Source organism: Melanerpes formicivorus, unplaced genomic scaffold, assembly GCF_026170545.1.
Source record: "Melanerpes formicivorus ecotype bairdi unplaced genomic scaffold, bMelFor1.0.p_v2 SCAF_3, whole genome shotgun sequence".
Classification (NCBI taxonomy): domain Eukaryota; kingdom Metazoa; phylum Chordata; class Aves; order Piciformes; family Picidae; genus Melanerpes; species Melanerpes formicivorus.
The window spans coordinates 8922532-8945597 of NW_027142355.1; the positions used below are offsets into that span (position 1 = coordinate 8922532).

General features: G+C 40.7%; 1 protein-coding gene across 1 annotated transcript; it reads right to left on the reverse strand.

Moving 5' to 3' along the window:
- Positions 1 to 7298: 7298 nt before the first annotated feature.
- Positions 7299 to 22952, reverse strand: CRELD2 (cysteine rich with EGF like domains 2). Its single transcript, XM_068166197.1, has 10 exons — positions 22657 to 22952; positions 20762 to 20844; positions 19767 to 19877; positions 16783 to 16874; positions 15127 to 15303; positions 13027 to 13125; positions 12023 to 12100; positions 11169 to 11264; positions 9308 to 9448; positions 7299 to 7873 (listed from the first exon to the last, which is right to left on the reverse strand). The coding sequence occupies exons 1-10, from the start codon at positions 22807 to 22809 to the stop codon at positions 7815 to 7817; spliced, it is 1089 nt and encodes a 362-aa protein (XP_068022298.1). The 5' UTR covers positions 22810 to 22952; the 3' UTR covers positions 7299 to 7814.
- Positions 22953 to 23066: the final 114 nt, after the last annotated feature.

Here is a 23066-nt window from a genome sequence, read left to right on the forward strand (position 1 = left end):
ACTCCTTCCCCAGTATAGCACAGCTGTGCATTTGCATGGGGCAAACAGCTGTGCAACAACATTTATCATCTAAAAAGGGAATGCCTGAAGCAACATCACACCATGCCTGCCACAGAGTTTTCCTTTCCAAACAAATGGAATTCCAGAGCTGTCCCAGCATTAGGATGCTTAGCTCATCAAATAGACTGTCAACTGCCATTTGTGTGAAGAGCTTTAACATAAAAGAAAAGCTTATTCTGTTTTGAAGATGAACAGTGTGCAGTGAATTGCTAACAGAAGCATGCCCTCAAAGACAGAACAGTTTGTGTCTTAATGACTCATCTTTCTCCCTTGCCAGCTCAAGGGAAGAGTTTATCCACCTTCTACAGCTCACACTGCAATCAAATTTCTCACTGCAAAGTTGTCACCAGGTAGGAAGAATTTATTTTAAACACTGAATATATTATAATGTATAATAACTTAAAAACCCCCAAGGTATTTGTTTATACTATGGCACATAGGTCTATATACATAGTTTTAGGTAGATACAAACATAAGCATTTAGATATATAGATGAGTAAATGTAAAAATGCAGTTGAGACCAAATTCTTTCTCTCCTAACCTGATTACTAAGGAGAACATGCTACTTCAGTCCAGGCTCTTGGGCAAAAGACTGCCCTTAAAGGTGGGTACCATGCCACTCCTTTGAGGTTGTCACTTCATACACCTGTAACTTCTCATATTCCTTGTCATTCCGGGTGATGTGTGATTTTTTCCCTTTTGCCAACAACACTGAGCAGCCACAGCTACCCTTGGAGTAACTTCATAAATAAACAAAACAGTAACTTTCTTCAAGTATGTTACAAAGTCTCTATGGGAATGCACTCCTAGAATAAAAATACTGAATTTCCCAAGAACAAGTTGATCTTAACACTGAAACTAGGTTTCATTGCTGCCTAGAGCTATGGTTAACCATTTTTGTCCCATAATTGCATTCATATGAAAAGTGTCAGCTGTCATGCTTTTCTAAATGGCAATTTCTGGCCTTCTTTGCTTCAGTGCTTAAAATGTGACACTGCTTACTCCAAGAACAAAAAAATGTGAAAGCAAACTAAAAATCTGGATGTTATTTTGTTAAATGTCGAAGATGAGTCTCAATTCCCTGAATCTGTTCCTCTTCCAGGCTTTGCAAGGCAAAGGTCTCATACAGGACATAACCTCTGTGTTTGCACATTAACTCAAACAAGTGAGGCCATGATCACAGCTGCACATGCAGAGTTCTCACATATTGTGTTTGTCATTAAAAAGAATTACTATTGACAGGTTGGACTTGACGATCTTTGAGGTCTCTTCCAACCTTGGTGATTGTGATTCTGTGGTTAACTGAATGGTGGCAAAGGCAGCAATTTTGTAATTAGATTTCCAAATAGTACAAAGAGAATTCCACACTGGTAAGGGAAGAATAAGATAACCCACAAGGTCTCTCCTGTTAGAATCCTGAATTATTGATTCACACGTCCCTTTTTTGAGCAGCCCTTTATAACTACAACAAAACCACCCAAAACACAACAGGTAGGCCACTTGTTTTTCTCTCTCTCTCTCTCCTTTTTTTTTTTTAAATTAGGAATAACTTCTTATAGGTACACAGAATGGGCAACAGCATCCAGCTTAGATTCCTAGAAAACACTGAAAAAGTTAACATGAATCTGAATTGATTTAAGGTGTCTTTTCTTTTTTCCCCCCCTCAGTGAATATAAATACCCCTAGTCCAGGTATGACATCTGTCAAAAAGAGGACAGAAAATGCTAGGTTTATAATGGTATTTTATACATAGACTACTAATGTGATAGATCAGACTACATGGACATTACAGATTTATGAAATAGAATTAACCAGGTTGGAAGAGACCTTTGAGATCGAGTCTAACCTATCATCCAACACTATCTAATCAACTAAACCATGGCACCAAGCACCCCATCAAGTCTCTTCCTAAACACCTCCAGTGATGGTGACTCCATAACCTCCCCAGGCAGCACATTCCAATGGAAAATCACTCTTTCTATGAAGAACTTCTTCCTAACAACCAGCCTAAACCTCCCCTGGTGCAGCCTGAGACTGTGTCCTCTTGTTCTGGTGCTGCTTGCCTGGGAGAAGAGACCAACCCTCACCTGGTTACAATCTCCCTTCAGGTAGTTGTAGACAGCAGATATGAAGCATCATCACCAAAGTACCCACATTAATTTCTCAGTAGGCTTAGAAATACTGACATAACAGCCCCAAGATGTATTTGAATATGACTGAAGACATTAACAAGCTTATCCCAACACTAATAAGCTTAACTTCAGCATTTATTTTGCAGCTAGTATAAAACATACTTTTTTTTCTTGGGCATACTGTGCCTCCTGAATATAGAAGGATTTAGCAAGAAAAGAACATTTTACCTAGCTGCACAACTTTCCAGCTACTACTCAAGCAGTTTCTGCACAAGTGGATACAATGGAAGATGTGGATCCTACATATCAAATGCTATGATGTGAACTGGGGAATGGGTAAGGATTAGGGCTTCAATCTTTTTAACAGAAACTAAAAGGACAACCCTCAGCATCAAAGAGCCTACAGTCCCTACTGACAAAGGCTAACTTTGGAGGGTCAAATTCAACAAAAGCATCATTAGGTAAAGCAGCAGACCAACTAGTGTACCCAAACAGCATTTTACAATAAAGAAATAGCAGGACAGTAACCTTTGACATCAGGAGAGTAGACCTTAGACTGTTTCAAGTATCTGCTTGAAAGAAAGCTAAGGAAGACAGTCCTAGACAGAATGGTCCATAAAGGCCGGCTGATTTTCAGTGATTGCCTTTTCAAATTCTCATGTGTGGAAAATCAAAAGCTGGCAGTGGTCCAGCAGGAGTCAACAAAGACCTCCTGACTAAAGTCAGGATGTGAAAAAGTGAAAACATGAAGTAGAAATGGGGACAAGTTACACAGGAGGAATAAAGAAATGTTGTCTTGGCTTGAAGGGATGAGGTCAAGAAAGCCAAAGCCCACCAAGAGTAGAACCAGCAAGGGATTTGCAGATCACAGGCTACTACAGGCACATCTGCAGCAAACAGAATCACAGAATTGTTAGGGTTGAAAGGGACCTCAAAGATCTAGTTCCAACCCCCCTGCCATGAGCAGGGATACCCTCACTAGATCAGGTTCCCCAGAGCCACATCCAGCCTGGCCTTAAAAACATCCACCACCTCCCTGGGCAACCTGCTCCAGTATCTCACCACCCTCATAGGCAAGAACTTCCTAACATCCAATCTGAATCTACCTATTTCTGGGTTTTGTTCCATTTCCCCAGTCCTATCATTACCTGACACCCTAAAAGGTCACTGACCATTTTTCTTGTAGGCCCTCTTAAGATATTGGAAGACCACAATAAGGTCTCCTTGGAGCCTTCTCTTCTCCAGACTGAACAGCCCCAACTCTCTCAGCCTGTCCTCACAGGAGAGGTGCTCCAGCCCTCTTATCATCCTCATGGCCCTTTTCTGGACACATTCCAGCACCTCCAGATCCTTCTTGCAATAGGGGCTCTAGAACTGGATGCAGTACTCCAGGTGGGGTCTCACCAGAGAGGAGTCCTTTGATCTGCTGGCTATGCTTCTCTTGATGCAGCCCGGGATCTGGTTGGCTTTCTGGGCTGCAAGCGCACACTGGTGGCTCACATTGAGCTTCTCACCAACCAGCACCCCCAAGTCCTTTTCTTCAGGGCTGCACTCAACCCAGTCCTTGCCCAGCCTATATCAGTGCTTGGGATTGCCCTGGCCCACATGCAGGACCCTGCACCTGGTCTTGTTAAACCTCATGAGGTTGTCATGGGCCCACCTCTCCAGCTTGTCAATATCCCTCTGGATGGCATCCCTTCCCTCTAGCATGTCTACTGCACCACACAGCTTGGTGTCTTCGGTGAACTTGCTGAGGGTGCACTCAATGCCACTGCCCATGTCACCAATGAATATGTTGGCCATCAAAGACAACAGAAAGCATAAGCCCTCTGCTGTAGGCATAGGACCAGGTGACAAGGACCACAGAAGAGGCGAAGGTACTCAGTGCCTTCTTTGCTTTGGTTTTTACTGGTAAGATTTGCTTTCAGAATTCCTGGGGCTGTAGGAGTGCCTGGAACAAGGAAGACTTACCTGGAGTAGAACCAGGTAAGGGAACACTTAAACAAGTTGGATGGACAGTAAGCCCATGGGGCCTGATAGAAGGCACTCAAGAAATAGCGCAGGCATGTTATTGCAAAGCCAATCTTGATGATCTTTGAAAAGTCAGACCAACTGGGATAGGTTCCTGATGACCTGAAGACAAGGCTGTTCTATCCCCATTCAAAGCACTGCTTCAGCTGATTCTGCTTTAAGCAGGGTTGTGGCTTAGACAACCTCAAAAGGCATATTTTACCCTCGGCTGTTCTGTGATTCTGTCATCTGAGAAATTCATTTGGTTTATCTTCCTGGCTGTGGCAAAGGTCAGTTACAGTCAAGTGGTAGGACTGAATCCTGGCTGCAGCAAGTGGGAGTGTGGAAGAGTTAACTGGGTCTCAGGTACACTTTGGAGGTCAGGTCAGTAATTCCTTAAGAGTCCAACTTTAATGGACAGAGTTGGTGTAATTAGGACCTGCAATTCACTGTCTAGGACATTGCACTGTGCCAGGAGTGGAACAGTTAGCACTTTCACAAAACCACACTCACCAAAATCTGGACTTCTGATTCCACTCTAGGAGCCCAGCAACTAATAGGTGCAACAGGGTCCCAACAACAGATGCAATCTGTTATAAAGGCAGCTATTATAGAGCTCATCCAGGTTTTGACATCTAGATTCTACAAAGCCAAAGTCAAGCAAGCTAAATACGCACACTTAACAAAAAACACCCTAACTTCCCCCCACCATGACATGAATGAACCTGACTTTTCATTTGTTTTACAGAACTTGAAGTTTCTGTTTTTCCTTACTTCACTCTAGAGCTTAACTAGGACTGATTCAATTAAAGCTTTTTGTCTAGAGCCTGAGGGGGCACAAAATGGAAAGCAAATGCTTCCACAATGTAGTTAAGAGCCTCATCACATATTCCCCCAGAATCGCAAACAACTTGAAGGGAACTTGGAATAGCAAGTTCTTCTGCATATGACAAAACATCATTTCATGCCTGAATCATTAATAGAAAGAATTTATACTGAAGAGATAATTCCATTGAGCATGATTTGATGGGAATTTCTAAACAGAACTGACATTTCATGTTCTGACAGTGCACCCAAGACCCCTCCCTCCCCCCACACGCTGCAGAGACAAAATGGGATGAAGAAACAGAGGCGGAGATGAAGGGAGCCAGAGGAGACCTCCCCTTCCCAGGCCTGTGGATTAGTGGATTTCACATGGGCCCTTTCCCTAGGCTGCATGTCCTGCCAGGCACAGCACAAGTCTGGGCACGTTTAAGCAGAGAATTGATGGTTATCAATTCTAGCCTTTGTCTGGTGGCAATTCTGACAAAAATTAGCTGGCTGGATAAAACAGGTGAGCTGAAGAGAGCCGGAGGCTCTTCTGTCTTGGGGTTTTGCCCACTCCACACACATGGATTATAAGCAGCAAAGCAGCTCAGGAGGAGAGACAAAAAAAGAAATTCCCACAATCAGCCAGCAGCATCATGAATAACTGATATATTCCTAAAGTCTCTGCGAAATTCCTGCCTTTTATTAGTGGGGTAACTTACTAGTTTTGGATTTATCCTTTTTCAAATACTGTTCTCAAACTATTTGTACCCATTCCCAACTGAATACTGAATCTTTATAATCTGCAGTAACTTTTGCATATAGTTACATGGAGGCAGAGCCAAATTCATAAAGAATTTATATTTGTATTAACTTCTCTCCTTATCCCTCTTTATTCATAACATGCTACTATCAATAAATGAGAATTAGGACCATTACCTGGAACACTTGGGAGTTAAGTGCAGCAAAGACAATGTACACTCGTGAAGGCCTAATGTTAATGTAACTGGTTATCCCTGTACTACAAATCTCTAAAGATTAGCTGTATAGCCTATGCTCCAAAAGTGACTACTTTTTCTTCATTTTAATTTAGTACTCACTAAATACAACTTACCCTATAACTTGAAAAATATATGGCATATAGGCCCATCTCTGGCATCTACAGCTGCGAAAGCACTCAAGTTTTCATTTTCAGGCCAGTAAATTAAGAAACATCTAGGTGTTTCTAGCTGAAGGAAAATTATTTTAAGGAAACTCTTGTAGATACATTAATACCATTAGGTATTTAAACTACAGGACAGATTAGCTTAACATTTAACACAGGAATCCAATATAATCCTTTTTTGCACAATATTTATATATCTACCTACTGCACAGACAAACGCCACATGCACTGTTCCAACAGTGACTTAGTCTGAACAAAGTTTTCAGAACTGTACAAGTGTTTGGCCTTCACTGATCAGCAGATCAATCCTATTCATACCCTTCCATTTCCACTTACCTCAGGGTACTATTTGTAACTTCTTCATAGTCAACCTGAAGATATGCTCTTTTTATCTCTATTCTGTAATCCCTCTTTGTGCTCCCTGTATCCACCTCTGCAACGTATTCCAAACTCTACTGACTTACATCAGAGCTTACTGTACTTGGATGGTCCTTAGCTAATTTACAGCAGTGATGGTCCTGCAGAACCTAACAATTTTAGGTCTTATGTTTGACTGTAAGCTTAAGGAACAGATATGGGAAGTTGTGTCTATGCTATGCTTTTTAGCTTTCCATTTGAAAAGAAGATAGATTGATTATAGTATGCTTGCTCTGAAAAATACAGGAAGCCATTACATGCAGCAATAGACAGTAGTTAAAGTAATCTATTAGAGAGTACTCCTTTAAGAACTGAGCACCACTGAGTGTAGCTATTAACCAAACTTACTTTTCAGCACCATATAAACTAATTTACATACTTAATACAAGTAGAAAAAAAAAAGACTTGTCTACCTGCCTTTGCAAAGTTGCTTAAGTTTGACATAAATCTTTCTTTAGACGCAAGTGTGTCTATGGTGTACTTAATGGGTTTCTCATATTCTTTTCCCCATATACTTTCCAGCACAACTGAATGCTGGAATTCAGTGATGAACTGAAATATAGTACTTATAAGGTTCTTGGGTTTTGTTGTGGGTTGGTTGTTTATTGTTGTTTGTTTTAGCTGTGATTTATTTTTTCACTGCCTAAATGAAAAATAGACATGACAACACTGCAAGGTATTAACATCTTAAAAAATTTTAAGGCACATTCCAACAAAATAAACTTTTATTGAATGCAGCATTAGGCATTCTATTTTGTTTAAGGGAACAATGCTTTCCCCCACCACCCAGAGAGACTCCCTTTGACAGTTTCTAAAACCTGTATTTCAGTTACAGAAGTACTTTCTTTTGTCAAGAAAATCCAAACTTGAGTCTAAATTTTTCTTGAATTATGATTTGTAACTAAGTCCTTCCAAATGATGATAGTTTTCAGTAGGCACTAGAATGAGAAACCTGCAAATTGTTTACAATTGCTGGGTACAATGTTATGTTAATCCAAATTTTGTAGTAACCTAGAGCGTTGTACTTGAAGAATTATATAAAAAGTGACATATAAGAATAAAGAAATGCAGCTTAAAGAGCCATTTATCACCATTTTTTAAAACAGAAAAATCTTCATGTCAACTTGAATATTTAATATAATTTCCAAGGTTTCTCAGCCAGCAGAGGCATAGTCCAATAATTTAAACTTTAGATAGGAATGTCTTTTGGTTCTGAGTGCAGATCACAAGTCATCATGTCCAGTAGGTGAGGGCTCAGTTGCTTTATTCTCTACTTCCTCTCCTGTGAAATTAATTATCATAATTAGAATACAAACATCTTATTAGTTACACCACATAATTTTTTACATTAGATTTTTTTTTTTTGAGAGAAACCCATAGCAACATTATTTATCAAGACCAGAAAAGTAATAAATCCATGTAGAAAAGCTACTTGAACCATCCTCCTGCATGGGAGGATTTTTTCAAAAACACTTCCTTAAAAAATGGTATAATGCTGCTAGTGGAAAAACAAAAACAGCTGTGCTGCCTTTTTTAAAAGCTTTTGTTTTCAGCAATTCACACTGAACTTTCTCCTTTCCACACACCCCATCAAAAGAAATCCTGGCACTTGAAAACAAAAATCAATTGTTACTCAGAATTATTCTCTATAATGCAACGTGCTAAATTCAGAAGTTGTAACAGCCTTTACAAAAGAAGAGCAATTTTATTATTATATTGGTCAAAGAATTAATCTAAGAAAAAAAACTAGGCCAATTTGTAAACTTCTAATTTTGCTTTTGTTCACATAGAATATCGGGGTATACTAAAAAAGCCATGGTAACAGATATCCTGAGCATCTGCAGAAGAAACATACCTGAGTACTGAGAGTATTATGTCTGAACTTGATAGCCTTGAGTAGCAATACTACACAGATCATTAAAACTTATTAGTACAAGATGAAAAAGCAGTTGGGGAGAGGGGAGTGAACAAAAAACCCTACACAAACAAGCTAAAGAAGTAGAAAGAAAATAAAGGTATAAAATAATGTCTCATCTATTCTTCAACCTTTACTGCAGAATAATCCTGTCTTTCACCTTGGAATTATATGAAAAGCCTAATGAACACTAACAAACATAGTTATGTCCATAATACGTCATGTATCCTAGAGTGAATTACACTTGAATTTCTTAACTGAAGGTATAGATTAAGTCAAGCTAAACACTTCCCTACTACTGAAAGATGGTTGTCTTCTCCATTTTCACCTTCACACAAGCTCTGATGCTTTTGTGATCACAAAATAAACAAATTCAGCTTTCTCATTCAGTAAAAAAAAATTCTGCTTAATTTTTTGAGCTTTTGGTGAACTGAAATAGTTTTCACACTATCAGATAAATCTTTAGCTTACCATAATACAGGGAAAAAAAATGGAGAGGAGGAAGACCTCCTTTTGTGACAGCCAGACACTTTAGGTGACTTATAACATCAAATTGGGGGGGGAGAAGGAAGGAAAAAAAAAATCAATGCAAGAACAGGATTTTTAAAAAATCCACAGTATTTAAGGAAAGAACCATTCATGCTAGAATGTGACCTACACCACGAACTATTTGATTCACACCACAGCTGTAGGATGATGAGAAATTCCAGTTAAAAAGTGACTAGACACTTAAATAGAAATATACTGCCAACTTGTTGGTATTTTAAAAAAAAATAAATCTGTCATTGACAAGCCACTTGCCTGGTTTTACAGTTTGAACACATGTTCCATCCTTATCTTCAAACCCTTCTGAACATACACACTTATAACTGCCCGAAGTATTAACACAGTCTTGATTCTCTTTCACGCAGACCTTTTCGGGAAGGTTACACTCATCTATATCTAGAGATAGGATAGGGAAAGAGAGTCCACTGCTGTTATTTTGTAACAAAACTTACTCGTGCTCAGTCATATAACCAAAATGTTATTCAAATATTACAAAAGAAAATAAAAACAGAAGTTAGAGCAGAATGCTTCTGCAACAGATTTAACTTTTATTAAAATAATCTGTTACAGTTCTTCATGATGTAGAGCCTGTGATTCAAATTTGTTCAGACAGCACTGGGATTTCTTTCCATTTTACAGTCTCCTATGTAGACAAATTAACCAAGCAATGGCACTTTTCTTAACCTACTGGAGAATTCCCCACAGTAATTTTTTTTATTGTTGCCGAAGTGTAACTAGGAGTCCTCCAACTTGAGATGAATTTGGCTTTGAAACTACAATACTATTAACAAATTCTACTCAAGTTCTGTAAACTGTATTTATGAAGAATGTAAAATAAGAGCAAACAAACAAACAACAGTCAATCTTGGAGCAAACACTTTCTCTTTTTTTTTTTAACACATCTATAGTTTCGACACTTCTATTTATGCCTTAAACATAACTGCTGTTTGTGTTTCTCAACTACGTAGAAGATAATCCAGGACAGATATTAACACTTGCCTAAATTATTGCCATCCTGACAAAAGAGTGATTGTTAAAATTTCTCCTCTTTTTTTAGCATGAATTAAGTATTATTTTAGAAGGACTTTGCAAAATACTAAGAAGTTAATTAACAATTAAATTGCTAGCTATCATTTTGCAAGCAAGCAGGACTACTACAGCTCTGAATGACATTTCTCAGATCTCAGTATCATGTTGAGAAAACGCTAGTAAAGGAAAAGCTTATGTATTCTGTAGCCTGACAGAAGTCTTCAGCAACTCCTGAGTCCTGTGCTGCCTCCCTGACTATACTGACTCCCTGTCTTGGGCCCTGAAAAGTAAACTTTCTGAGTACCACATGTAATGTAACAACTTGTGAAAAAAACATCTAAGGTATTCCTGAACAAAGAAACTGTCTCGGGAAACTACCACAGAAACTGAATGACATTTGGATGTCATAGGTGAAAGGACAGAAGGCAGAGGTAAGCGACTGTACTAAAAGATCTATTAAATAGAGAAACTTTCTAAAAACCAATGCATTCTATGACTTAATTTTTAAAAACTTTTAGTAAGCCTACTTTGTCAAATTCTTTAGATTAAGATGTTTCTTTCAGTCCTGCAAATATACTAAATGGAAGGTAGCCTCTAAATAGGACATCAATGTAGTTAACAGCCTCTTAAGATTGTGTGTATCTTCCTGTCTTGCACACAAGGAAATTAATTTCACTCTTTTTACTACCATTTCACATATTGTAGTCTACTATGAATTAGCATCATTTGAAGTGTGACATTAACAGCTTAACAGAAAGATGAGATTCCACATTCTATTCTTGGCAGTTTACAAAACAAATACAGATGCACACTCTTAAAGAAGTGGTAAATAACTGACAAGAGACACACATAATGTCTCTGAACCCACAATAAAATACTTTGTTCCTTTAAGCCTTGTCTTACATATTAGCTCAATAATATCAAAGAGGCTATAAAGAATGTCTGTGCTGCTAATACCAGAACAACTGCATTTATTTTGACAGGCTTGAAAAATTAAGCAGACAGATACAAATGTACCTAACAGCTCCTCAGTATGGCTAACAGTGAGCTCATTGCTGTTCTGCCATGCACTACTAGATGCACTAACCTGTACACTTTTCATCTTCTTTCATGTATCCAGGTGAGCAGGTCTTACACTTCTCAGAACCTTCCCCTGTGCAACCTACACAGCTGGCATCACATGCTAAAGATAAAGTATTTTTAGCACAAAAATTCACATATATGAGATTTAAAGTACCATCCTTAAAGTCATTCAGTCACTCAAGAAAGCACAGAATAGTTTGAGTTGGAAAGGACCTTAAAGATCCTCCTCTCATGAGGAGGGGCAGCTTCCACTAGATGAAGTTGCTCAAAGCTCCATCCAGCCTGACCTTTAACACTTCCAGGGAAGGGGCACCCACAACTTAGCTGGGCAACCTATTCCAGTGCCTCGCCACCCTCAGAAAAAGAATTTTTTTTCCTCACATCTAATCTAAATCTATTCTCTTTCAGTTTGAAATCGTTACCCCTCATCCTATCACCACACTCTGATGAAGAGACCTTTTCAGTCTTTCCTGTAGGCCTCCTTTAAATACTGGAAGGCTGCTGTGAGGTCTCCCTAGAGCCTTCCCTAGGCTAAACAACCCCAACTCACTCAGCCTGTTCTCACAGGGCAGGTGCTCTAGCCCCTTGATCATCTTCATGGCCCTCCTCTGGGCCCACTTGAACAGGTCTACATCCTTTTTATACTGGGGGTCCCAGAGCTGAACACAGTAGTCCAGTTTGGGTCTCACAAGAGTGGAGTAGAAATAACCAGAAATGTCTTGCTTTCCTCATACAATAGGTCTAAATCCTCATCCTCCTCATGTCCAGTCAGGACTGGCCAACATTGTATTGTGCATTACCTCTAGCATTTGATTAAGATTCTAGGTGATAAAGTACAACAGTAGGTCAAAAAGAAACCTTTGCATAAGAAAGATCCATCTGTGTTCAAACAATATTGGTGATCTTTGCAAGGAGAAGTAGCACACTCATCTAGATCTGAAAGACAACAAGTGACAAGTTTCCTAAAATAGTAGTTATGATTAAATAGCCAAGTTAATACTTGAATGTTATATGCTTAGAGACACTGTAAGAACTGTCCCAGAAAAGCTATAAACTTAAGCTGACGACATTGAGAGTAACTGTTACAATGAGTTTAGGATCTAATATGCAGAAACCTCCAGAATATCTGCCATTGTTGTAATTTTTAAGTCCAGGTTTTGCATGCATTAGGACTAGGCAATCTGAAAACCAGTTCCACCTGGGAAACACAATAGTCTTGTGAGTGCTGTTGTGATGTTTCCTTGAAATCAGAACTCAAAGATTTGAACAGAGAAAGGCTATTTCAGCTCCTTTGCTGTCTATCTCGTTCTGTTGCTGCAGACATCATTCCTACTGCTTACTCAATTTATACTTGAGATTAATGGAAACACTGAGCTTGCCATCTCCTGCTATTTCTCTCCAATAATAGGAAACACTAGAATGTCTGCTTTTTAGAGAAATGTTTTAACTCAATTAGGGTTGAGCATTTATAAACACACAGTACAAGTGAAGAAAATTGTATGATTACTACAAAATATGTAAATAAGCTGACAGGAAACTTTCAGCAGTTGACAAAACAGTTTAAGTCAAGAGCAGGGCAGGTTAGCTTGCTTAAAAAGAACAGCCCACTTGCTGCCATTTGTATTCCATTACACTAAAGATACACAGCAAATACTTTTATAAAGACAGCTGTAAGCATCTGACAATCCATGGGGATGAAACACGACTTTCCTGCAACATGAAGCAAGTCAGAAACTTACTAATAAAAAACCTACAGAAATCTAGACTGACAGAACGCTTCCATAAAACACAACTTGATGCCATCTAATCTCACCAGCCAACGCTGCTAAAAAGTGTTTGAAGCCTATCAAGTTAATACTCACCCACACAAGCTTCTTCTTCATTTTTAATCCAGCCTTCTTTACAGTCTTGGCAGTCCTTGTTACTTGAACCAGTACAAGTTTTACAGGAAGCGTGGCAGGCTGAAATAAGAGAAAACTACAATTCGAGCTTTCTTGAGTAATTCCAAGACAATTCCAGCCCACAAATTCTCAAAGAAAACTTATTTAGGACTCACTGGAAGCTACCAAATTTTAGTAGCTTGATTTTCCAATTCTCAAGATTACATCTTCATTTTATGGAGATATCATATACAAAAATGCAGGTCTATCCTATTAGAGAAGGGAAAAAAAACCAAACCAAACCCAAACTAAAAGACCAAACCAAACAAACAAAACCAAAAACCCACCCAAAAACTCAGGAAGCCAAACCTGGCAATTACTGTCATCTGCACTACATAAAATAGTGCCATCAAATCCTACTGACTATAAGGACTGGCATGTCTAAATTCCAAGTATTTGGGAAGAGGAGGTCAAGGAATTAAACTTTGTTCAGCTATTCAGGGTTGGGATAACAGTATAAACACTAGACTTAGCATGCCCACCTAAAGAATCCTCAGAATACTTTGTTTGCAACTGGCTGTGAGAGCAATGTGTGAAGGAATACTATTTCAAAGAACTCCACAAGGAAGCATACTAGAAATCCAGTTGTATATCACAGAATTACACAACCACAGAATGTTAGTAGTTGGAGGGACCTCCAGGGGTCATTGAGTCCAACTCCCTTACCAAAGCAGTATCACCCAGGGCAGGCTGCACAGGAATGCACCCAGACAGGCTCTGAATGCCTCCAGAGAAGGAGACTTCACAACCTCCCTGGGTAGCCTGTTCCAGTGCTCCATCACCTTCATGGTACAGAAGTTTCTCCTCATGTTGAGGTGGAACCTTCTGTGTTCTATCTTGTACTCGTTCCTTGTCCTATCACTGGGCACCATCAAAAAGATACTATCACCATCATCGTGACGCCCACCCCTCAGATATTTAGAGATGTTGACAAGATCCCCTCTCAGCCTTCTCTCCTCAAGACTAAACAACCTCAGTTCCCTCAGGCTTTCTTCATAGGGGAAACGTTCAAGTCCCACAATCATTCTTGTAGCTCTCTGATGGACTCTCTCCAGCAGATCTTTGTCTCTCTTTGAACTGGGGAGCCCAAAACTGGACAAAGTATTCCAGGTGTGGTCCCACTAGGGCAGAGCAGAGCGGGAGAAGAGAGTCCCTAGACCTGCTGGACACATTTTTCTTAATGCACCTCAGGATGCTGGTGACCCTCTTGGCCACAAGGGCATACTGCTGTCCCATGGGTAACTTGCTGTCTGGTAAGACTCCAAGGTCTTTCTCCATTAAGCTGTTTTCCAGAAGGATGATCCCTACTCTGCACTGGTGCCAGGTTTTATTACTCTCCAGATGCAGGACCTGTCCTTATTGAACTTCAAAAGGTATATATAATATACATATATTACATGTCTACATATCAAGTAATACATAACATATGCATGTTATATACTGTAATATAAACCAAATCATACAGAAGTATTAGAACACTAACAGATAAAAAATCCCAACATAGGTCACGTTGAAGAAATAATCTCATTAGAACCCATAGTCAGGACTTAGTTGTTGCAGAATGGCATTCAAGATGTAAAAACAGATTAACATCTGACCAGTTAGAAAGATCTATTCCTATGACCTGACTTTGTTTCAAAATTAAGTTTAGACATATTCAACTGGAATCTGTGTTGCCTACAGTACAGTACAGCTGTTTCTTTGCACATTTACTTCAGTTAAGCTTATCCAAGACATAAGGAAAACCTAGCTTTCAATGTAGGCCACTATGCAGCAATTTCAGTTCAAGATTTTCATAAAGTCCTTGGGCTCAGTGGGGAGGAGAAGTTTGCTCTTCCCTCATGACATAGATGAATTCTGCTTTTTAAATTAAAGCAGCAAATAATTAGAAAATTTTAAAAAACCCAACCACACAACATTTTTTTTTGCTTACTTTTGTCAATTTAAATTGTTTCTAGTTTTGTTTAAAAAAAACTGAAAAAGGAAGACAAAGACCTAAGCATGCATCAAAGACTTGGTTACCTGTACAAACAGAATGCGTCTCATTTCTCAAGGTACTGAAGTAACCTTTAGAACAGTCCAGACAAAAATCTCCTGTATACTCCTTGTTACAGCTACAGGAGCCATCTCCACCTCGGGTACCATCACCGTCACAGTGGCCATTTCCATGGCAAGGTCTTTCTGATCCACCACGACAAGCTAAAAAGGATCAAAAATACATTTACACCAGATGTTAATGGGAAATAACTTCCTATTCTCAGCAACATGCACCTGGAGTTCTGCTCTCTTCATAGACAACATAATGTAAAATAATAATAATCACAAAAACTAAATTAGTTACATTAAAGCAAGATATAATTTCCAAAATCTTTCTACCCTTGACCCAAAAGGTATGCAATTAGGAATGCTCAGTAATACATTCAAGAACTCCATCTCTAGGAAAGTTCAGCTATAAATTTTAATTTGAGATAAAGACCATAGCCTAGGACTTTATCTGTTTTCCTAGCTTCCTGGCTAAGGTTGGTACTATTTATTCTGGATTTCTGAGAATGCTCATACTGTAGTTGAAAGCGCCTGCTAGCAATCATTTGGATCAACATTGGGAACTGACAATTTGTAACAGTATGCACAAAGGTCCTGACAGACACCAGACAATGGGCTAGGAGCTCAAAGATCAGCGGGACACCTCCAGACATCAACTGGTACCTCTGGGCCCAGAAGTTCCAACCTTGCTTGGGAGGACTCAGCCCTCCAACCAATTAAGAAATTGACCATAGCGCACACTGGACAGGGTATAAATAGAGTCCTGCTACGGTAGCTGGGCATTCTCCACACAGCAAGCAGCCTGGCAGTCAGATCCTCTCCCCTTGGGCTGGGACCTCTTCCAAGGAGTCCTCACCCCTGCTTGGCAAGTGTATATTTTGGGCACCCATGAGGAGATTTTCCTTCTCCAAGTGTGTGCATGTTTATGTCTCTCTAGATAGCTTGACTGGTTGTGCAGCAGTATATTCACAAGTGACATCCAAATCTGTAATTTTACTATTGGAAGGAATGCAGAATAATTGCAATATATCCTCAGTTTTGGGGTGGCTGTTGCTGTCTGTTTTGTGGTTGCCTCTGCAACACTGATCTCTGACAAGATGCAAGGTTTTAGAAATTTGTGAATTTTACAAACTTCAGAGACCAAAATACTTCTTTTAATAATTTTGTATCAAAGACCTTCTTTTCATCTAAATGTTTCTCACTTACTTTTATCCAATTTCTCCTGTTGCCTTTCTAACTAATCCTCAGTTGTGAATTTCTTCATTTAATTCCTAGCAGTGATTTAACCATTTTACTCTTGAAATTGGTCAAGGACTGTTGTCTACACAGCTTCTGAAAGACCACCTGAACAACAGGCTTGATGTCACAGAAAGCCTTTAACCATGAGTCAGGTCTGGATGTGAACATCAGATCAGATGGATTCTGCACACGCGTACTCTTAACAGTTTTGTACATTACTTTATGCCCAAAAGACCTTTTTTCAAGCAGGATGCTCACATGGCAGCTAGCTAACTATTGGGAAGTGGTGTCTCATGCAAAATATCATACTTCACTCATCTGTCCTTATTATGACAGACTGAAATGGACAAGTAAAAAGAATATTTCTGCTACCATATTTTTCAGAAGAAAAATTACCAAGGCAATCTGGTCCGTAAGTTCCAGCAGGGCAGCAAACTTCTATTGTTTCTATGCAAAACCACTTAAACAAATCAGGGTATTTCTTCTTTCTGTATAGGAAAGATTTTATTTATCAATCAAAAAAGAAAAAGAAAAGAAGATTCCTTAATAGACAACTCCCATAAGTGAACCCACACAACAGAACTGAGAAATTCCTTGCATGTGACAGATAAGAAACAGATTTTTTCCATTCTGAAGATGAACTTACTTCATGAACCAACTTCTAGGAGTTCTCCAACTTGAGATGAATTTGGCTTTGAAACTACAATACTATTAACAAATTCTACTCAAGTTCTATAAACTGTGTTTATGAAGAATGTAAAATAAGAGCAAACAAACAACAGTTAATCTTGGAACAAACACTTTCTCTTTTTTTTTTAACACATTATTTTTGGGGAAGGTTTATCTATAGTTTAGATACTTCTATTTATGCCTTAAACATAACTGCTGTTAGTGTATCTAAACTACGCAGAAAGTAATCCAGGACAGATATTAACACTTGCCTAAATTACTGCCATCCTGACAAAAGAGTGATTGTTAAAATTTCTCCTCTTTTTTAGCATGAATTAAGTATTACTTTAGAAGGACTTTGCAAAATACTAAGAAGTTAATTAACAATTAAATTGCTAGCTATCATTTTGCAAGCAAGCAGGACTACTACAGCTCTGAATGACATTTCTCAGATCTCAGTATCATGTTGAGAAAACGCTAGTAAAGGAAAAGCTTATGTATTCTGTAGCCTGACAGAAGTCTTCAGCAACTCCTGAGTCCTGTGCTGCCTCCCTGACTATACTGACTCCCTGTCTTGGGCCCTGAAAAGTAAACTTTCTGAGTACCACATGTAATGTAACAACTTGTGAAAAAAACATCTAAGGTATTCATGAACAAAGAAACTGTCTTGGGAAACTACCACAGAAACTGAATGACATTTGGATATCTTAGGTGAAAGGACAGAAGGCAGAGGTAATTGACTGTACTAAGAGATCTATTAAATAGAGAAACTTTCTAAAAGCCAATGCATTCTATGACTTAACTTTTAAAAACTTTTAGTAAGCCTACTTTGTCAAATTCTTTAGTTTAAGACATGTTTCTTGCAGTCCTGTAAATCTAAGACAAACTTGCGACTCTGGTTTGCACAGCTCAACTTTCTGGAAGGAATGTTCTCTTTGGGCTTGTTTAGTCTGGAGAAAAGGAGGATGAGCAGTGACATCATTGTCCTCTGTAGCTTCAGGAGGAGGAGAAGTGGAGAAGGTGGTGCTGAGCTCTTCTCTCTGCTATCCAGTGACAGAATGCATGGGAATGGTTCAAGGCTGTGCCAGGAGAAGTTTAAACTGAACATTATAAATAATTTCTTACTGAGAGGGTGGTCAAACATTGAAACAAGATTCCTAGAAGTGTTCAATGCCCTAAGCCTGTCAGTATTTAAGAGGCATTTGGAACATGCCCTGAACAACATGCTTTAACTTTTGGTCAGCCCTGATGCAGCTGGGCAGTTGAACTAGATGATCATTACAGGTCCTTTCCAACTGAAATACTCTATGCTATGCCATTTCCTTTAAATGGCATGTTAATGTATACACAATCCTGTAGTGTCAGGTAAAAGGATAAAGAAATAAAACAGTCATTAAGAGATAATAGGGTTATCAAAAATCTTTACCCAGTTAAGAAACATTATAATGGCAGTTAACTATATCAAATCCTAGTTGATTGGAGGGGTGTGTGACAGTCTAAAGTAGTAAAAAGTGCTCTCAAGAAACTTGATTTGGAATTTAAAAAAAACACAGAAAAAATCTTAAGAGATTTAAATGCTACAATGCACTAACTATTTTATGATGACACATGAAAAGCTTAGTTATAAAATCATAGAATAGTTTGGGTTGGATGGGACCTCCAAAGGTAATCTAGTCCAAGCCCACTGCAACACCCTCCACTAGATCAGGTTGCTCAGAGCCTTGTCAAGCCTGACCTTGAACATTTCCAGGGATGAGGCCTCTACTATATTCCTGGGCAACCTGTTGCAGTGTTCCACCACCATCATAGTAAAGAACTTGTTTCTAAAATCTAAATATACTCTTCTCTAATTGCAAATCATTGCTCCTCATCCTATCACTACAGGCCTTCGGCAGCAGTCCCTCTCCATCCTTCCTGTAGGCCCCATTCAGGTACTGGAAGGCCACCAACTGTGCCTTGGCATTCCTGACCTTATCCCTACATAATCAGGCAGCATCTCTATACTCTTCCCAGCGTACCTGGTCCCTGCTTCCAATGCCTGTGCAACTCCTCCTTGCCTTTTGGCTTGACCAGCAGGTCTCAGCTCAGCCACACTGGTCCCTTCCCTTCCTTGCCAGATTTCTTACACCTCTGAATTAAGATTGCTTATGCTCTCTGGAGTATGTCCTTAAAGATCTGCCAGATCTGTTCTGCTCCCTTGTCCCTGAGGGCTGTTTCCCAGGGTGTCCAATTGACTGAAGAGCTGGAAGCTTGCTTTTCTGAAATCCAGGGTCCTGATTATGCTCCTTGACTGATTTTTGTAGTGCAAATTCCACCAGTGCATGATCACTACAACCCAGGCTGCCTCCAATCCTTACAACCTTGATGAGCTCGCCTGCAGTGGTGACCAACAGATCCAGTATTGCATCCCCTTGAGAAGGGATGTCTATTTCTTGTTTCAAGAAATTGTTGCCCAGGCACTCCAGGAGCCTCCCAGATTGCCTACAGCTCACTCTGATATTTTTCCAGAAAATGTAGGCTGGTTGAAGTCCCCCAGTTAGCACGATGCCTCCTGTAGCTGGAGCATGAACACTTCATCAATAGGCTCCTCTTGATCAGGCAGCCTATAGTAGACTTTGCTGCTGTTCAGGCACAGATTGCAATATTAGCAGTTCACGTGCTTAGAAAACTTGTCCACACAAAAGATCTCCACAAAAAAATTCCATACTCACAGTTTGAACCACCATTTCTCTATATGTTCTTCATGCTCTTCTACCATGTTGTTACATTCGAAGTTACTGCTGTCACACAGATTCTCTATGATCTCCACAAGACGAATTTCACTACAAGCAGAAAAGGAAAATTTTAAGTTTCAACTAAACACTTGACACACCTGATGACATAACAGATAAGCTAGACTTCAGCCTGGAACACTCTACCAGCTTATGGTGTGTTCTGAATTAGTTCCATAGCAAAATTGATCAGAATAAAGAACTAATAAATGTTATTTCAACCAACATAATTAGAAGGATGACCAGAAGCATCACTCGGGTTTGCTTGCATCTGTTATGTCTGCAGATTGTAGACTTAATAGATTTTTAGCTTCCCAACAAATTCTGAGTATAGTATCTTTCTCCCAAGTTGAAACAATAAGGTTCGCATACTGTAAGTATCTAATACAAGCCCTCAAAACTGACAGCAAGTGCGGTTCAGTAATCCCACCTTTACATCTCAGTGCTCCAACTAAGATTAAAAAGTCAGTCTGAAATGTGCAAGAAAGATACCAGACCACTTTGCTCAGTAATCAAACACATATATACAAGTACAGTAATCACCTCTCAGGAGGTGATACTGCTTTAGCTCTATAACAAACATTGCAATAGTCCACATTTTTTATGACTACCAATTAACTAATCATCATTATTTAAGAATGTTATTGTAGGACTTTAATGGGTGTACAGGAAAAAAAAAAACTCCAACTAATGACAGCATTAACGTTCATTTTCAGAAACATGACAAATACAGATATTAGTAAGGGGTTTCAGTCTTCATTGTAATTTTTACTTTACAATGCAATGTTAATTTATCAACAAAAATCTAAGGCTTGGACACATGCAGCTTTAGCTGCAACATTCAATATTTAACTTCCAGACAAAAGCAGTTACTATTAAATTATGTGCAGTGGACAGGAAGCATAAGCTGAAAGAGCAATACTGAAGCATCTTACCTGGACTCATACTTTGACAGCGTCTTCTCTTCCCAAGCTGTGTTTCCACCACCAAAGTTCTTTTTAGCTGTATCTGCTAATCCCTAGAAATGAAAAAGTACCAAAAGAATGTAAGATACATTGGGTCTGCTTCTAATAAAAATTAGGGGCAACAATAAATACTTATATGGAAATTTTGAAAAGTGCCATGTAGAAACTTCAGTAAAGCTCTGAAGTTGCTAACGGAATGAAACAGGTAGTGACAACAAGAAAAGTGAGAAAATGTAGGTTATAAGCAGAATATGACTCAATTCTATTAAGGCATAAATAATACCTTGTTCCAGTCTTCAGTTATGTCAACATACACATCTAAAACTTTATATCCTTCTCCTTTAAGTTCTCAGGAACTTTGTTAATTAATTGAACAGCCCTTGCTGTTTGCACTTGCAGCCCGCAAAGCCCGCAAAGCCAATCAGATCCTGGGCTGCATTAGGAGAAGTGTGGCTAGCAGGTCGAGGGAGGTGATCCTCCCCCTCTACTCAGCCCTGGTGAGACCCCACCTGGAGTACTGCATCCAGTTCTGGAGCCCCTATTACAAGAGGGATGTGGAGGTGCTGGAACGTGTCCAGAGAAGGGCCACAAGGATGATCAGAGGGCTGGAGCACCTCTCCTGTGAGGACAGACTGAAGGAGTTGGGGCTGTTCAGTCTGCAGAAGAGAAGGCTCCGAGGTGACCTAATTGTGGCCTTCCAGTATCTGAAGGGGGCCTACAGGAAGGCTGGGGAAGGACTTCTCAGGATCTCAGGTAGTGACAGGACTAGGGGGAATGGAATGAAGCTGGAGGTGGGGAGATTCAGGCTGGATGTGAGGAGGAGGTTCTTCACCATGAGAGTGGTGAGACCCTGGAATGGGTTGTCCAGGGAGGTGGTCGAGGCCCCGTCCCTGGAGGTGTGTAAGAGCAGGCTGGATGAGGCTCTGGCCAGGCTGATCTAGTGTGGGGTGTCCCTGCCCATGGCAGGGGGGTTGGAACTAGATGATCCGTGTGGTCCCTTCCAACCCTGAATGAAACTATGAAACTATGAACAGGGCCTCTACTTCATTCAGTTCTGGCGGTACCTAGCTCAATCTTCACCATGCTGTGACAGGAACACAAAACCATACACGGTAATTTATCATGACCAGCACAACTTCTCTGAGCCACGGGCAAATCGTACCCTGCAAAATGTCTCCACAGCTAAAGTGATCTACCAAGCCTACAACAATAAACTGATGGACAAAGAGTTTTGAGTATGTCACATGCCGAAGCGGCCCCTTGCTGCCTACTCTGAATTTACTATGCCACAATAGAGGACTGTTGCAGGTGGACATGGGATTTTAGCCGGTAATGTTTTCCATCGGCACTCCTCATGGAATGGGATATGCTACGGCCAACACGGCCAACCTGTTTTTGCACTAAAGCACTAAAATATCCTAGATAGCAAAGCCCAAAGATCTTCGTAAACTATCGTCCCAAGGACTACAATTGTTATCGAAAACGGGAGAACACTGCTGCCGTCTATCAGCTCGACCAGCCGCTGTCAGTAACAGCGAGACCGGCAGAAGCGCCACCGGAGTTTGACCGAGGGGAGTCCGAAGCTGCGGGGCGGAGAGCCGAGCAGACCCGGACCGGGCCGGGAGGTGCTATCGACTTCCTGGCGAGTCCACAGCCCTCCGCACCCGTTGTCGCTGACCGGCAACAGAGACTGAGGGTTGCCCCTCGGAGCAGCAGGCGCAGAGTGGCCTGCGTCGTTGCCAGCCCACCTCTGGCTATCCTGCGGGACGCTGCGTCCGGTTTCTCGACAGGGATCCCCAGCTTACCACGACCTGCCCCACAGCGAGGCCCACCACCGACAGCCGCCCCGAGGCCCCACTCCCTACCTGGTTGAACCTGTCCACGATGCCTCGACAGGTGGAGCACGCCAGGCGCCGCCGCTCGCCAGCGCTTAGGGCGGAGGGCAGCATCAACAAAGCAATGCAGAAGACCATGGCCAGCGGCGCCCGATCCGGGCAAAACACGCGACCGGGCTCCATGGCGAGGGCGCGGGGAGGCCAGGGTAGACACAGCACGCCTGCCTCAGCCGCGGCAGCGCCGGCCGCGCGCAGCGCGTTCACCCCTCCCCAACCCCCGTAGCAACCGGCCCGCGAGCTTCATTCAGATTTCCGCGTCGGCCCCACGCACGCTCCGACCGCAGGCGCTCAATGGTGGAGACAGGGGAGCGGAGGAACGTGGTCCAATCAGCCCCCGCCACGCTCCGGACCAATTGGAGCTCCCCGCGTGCGTAGAGGCA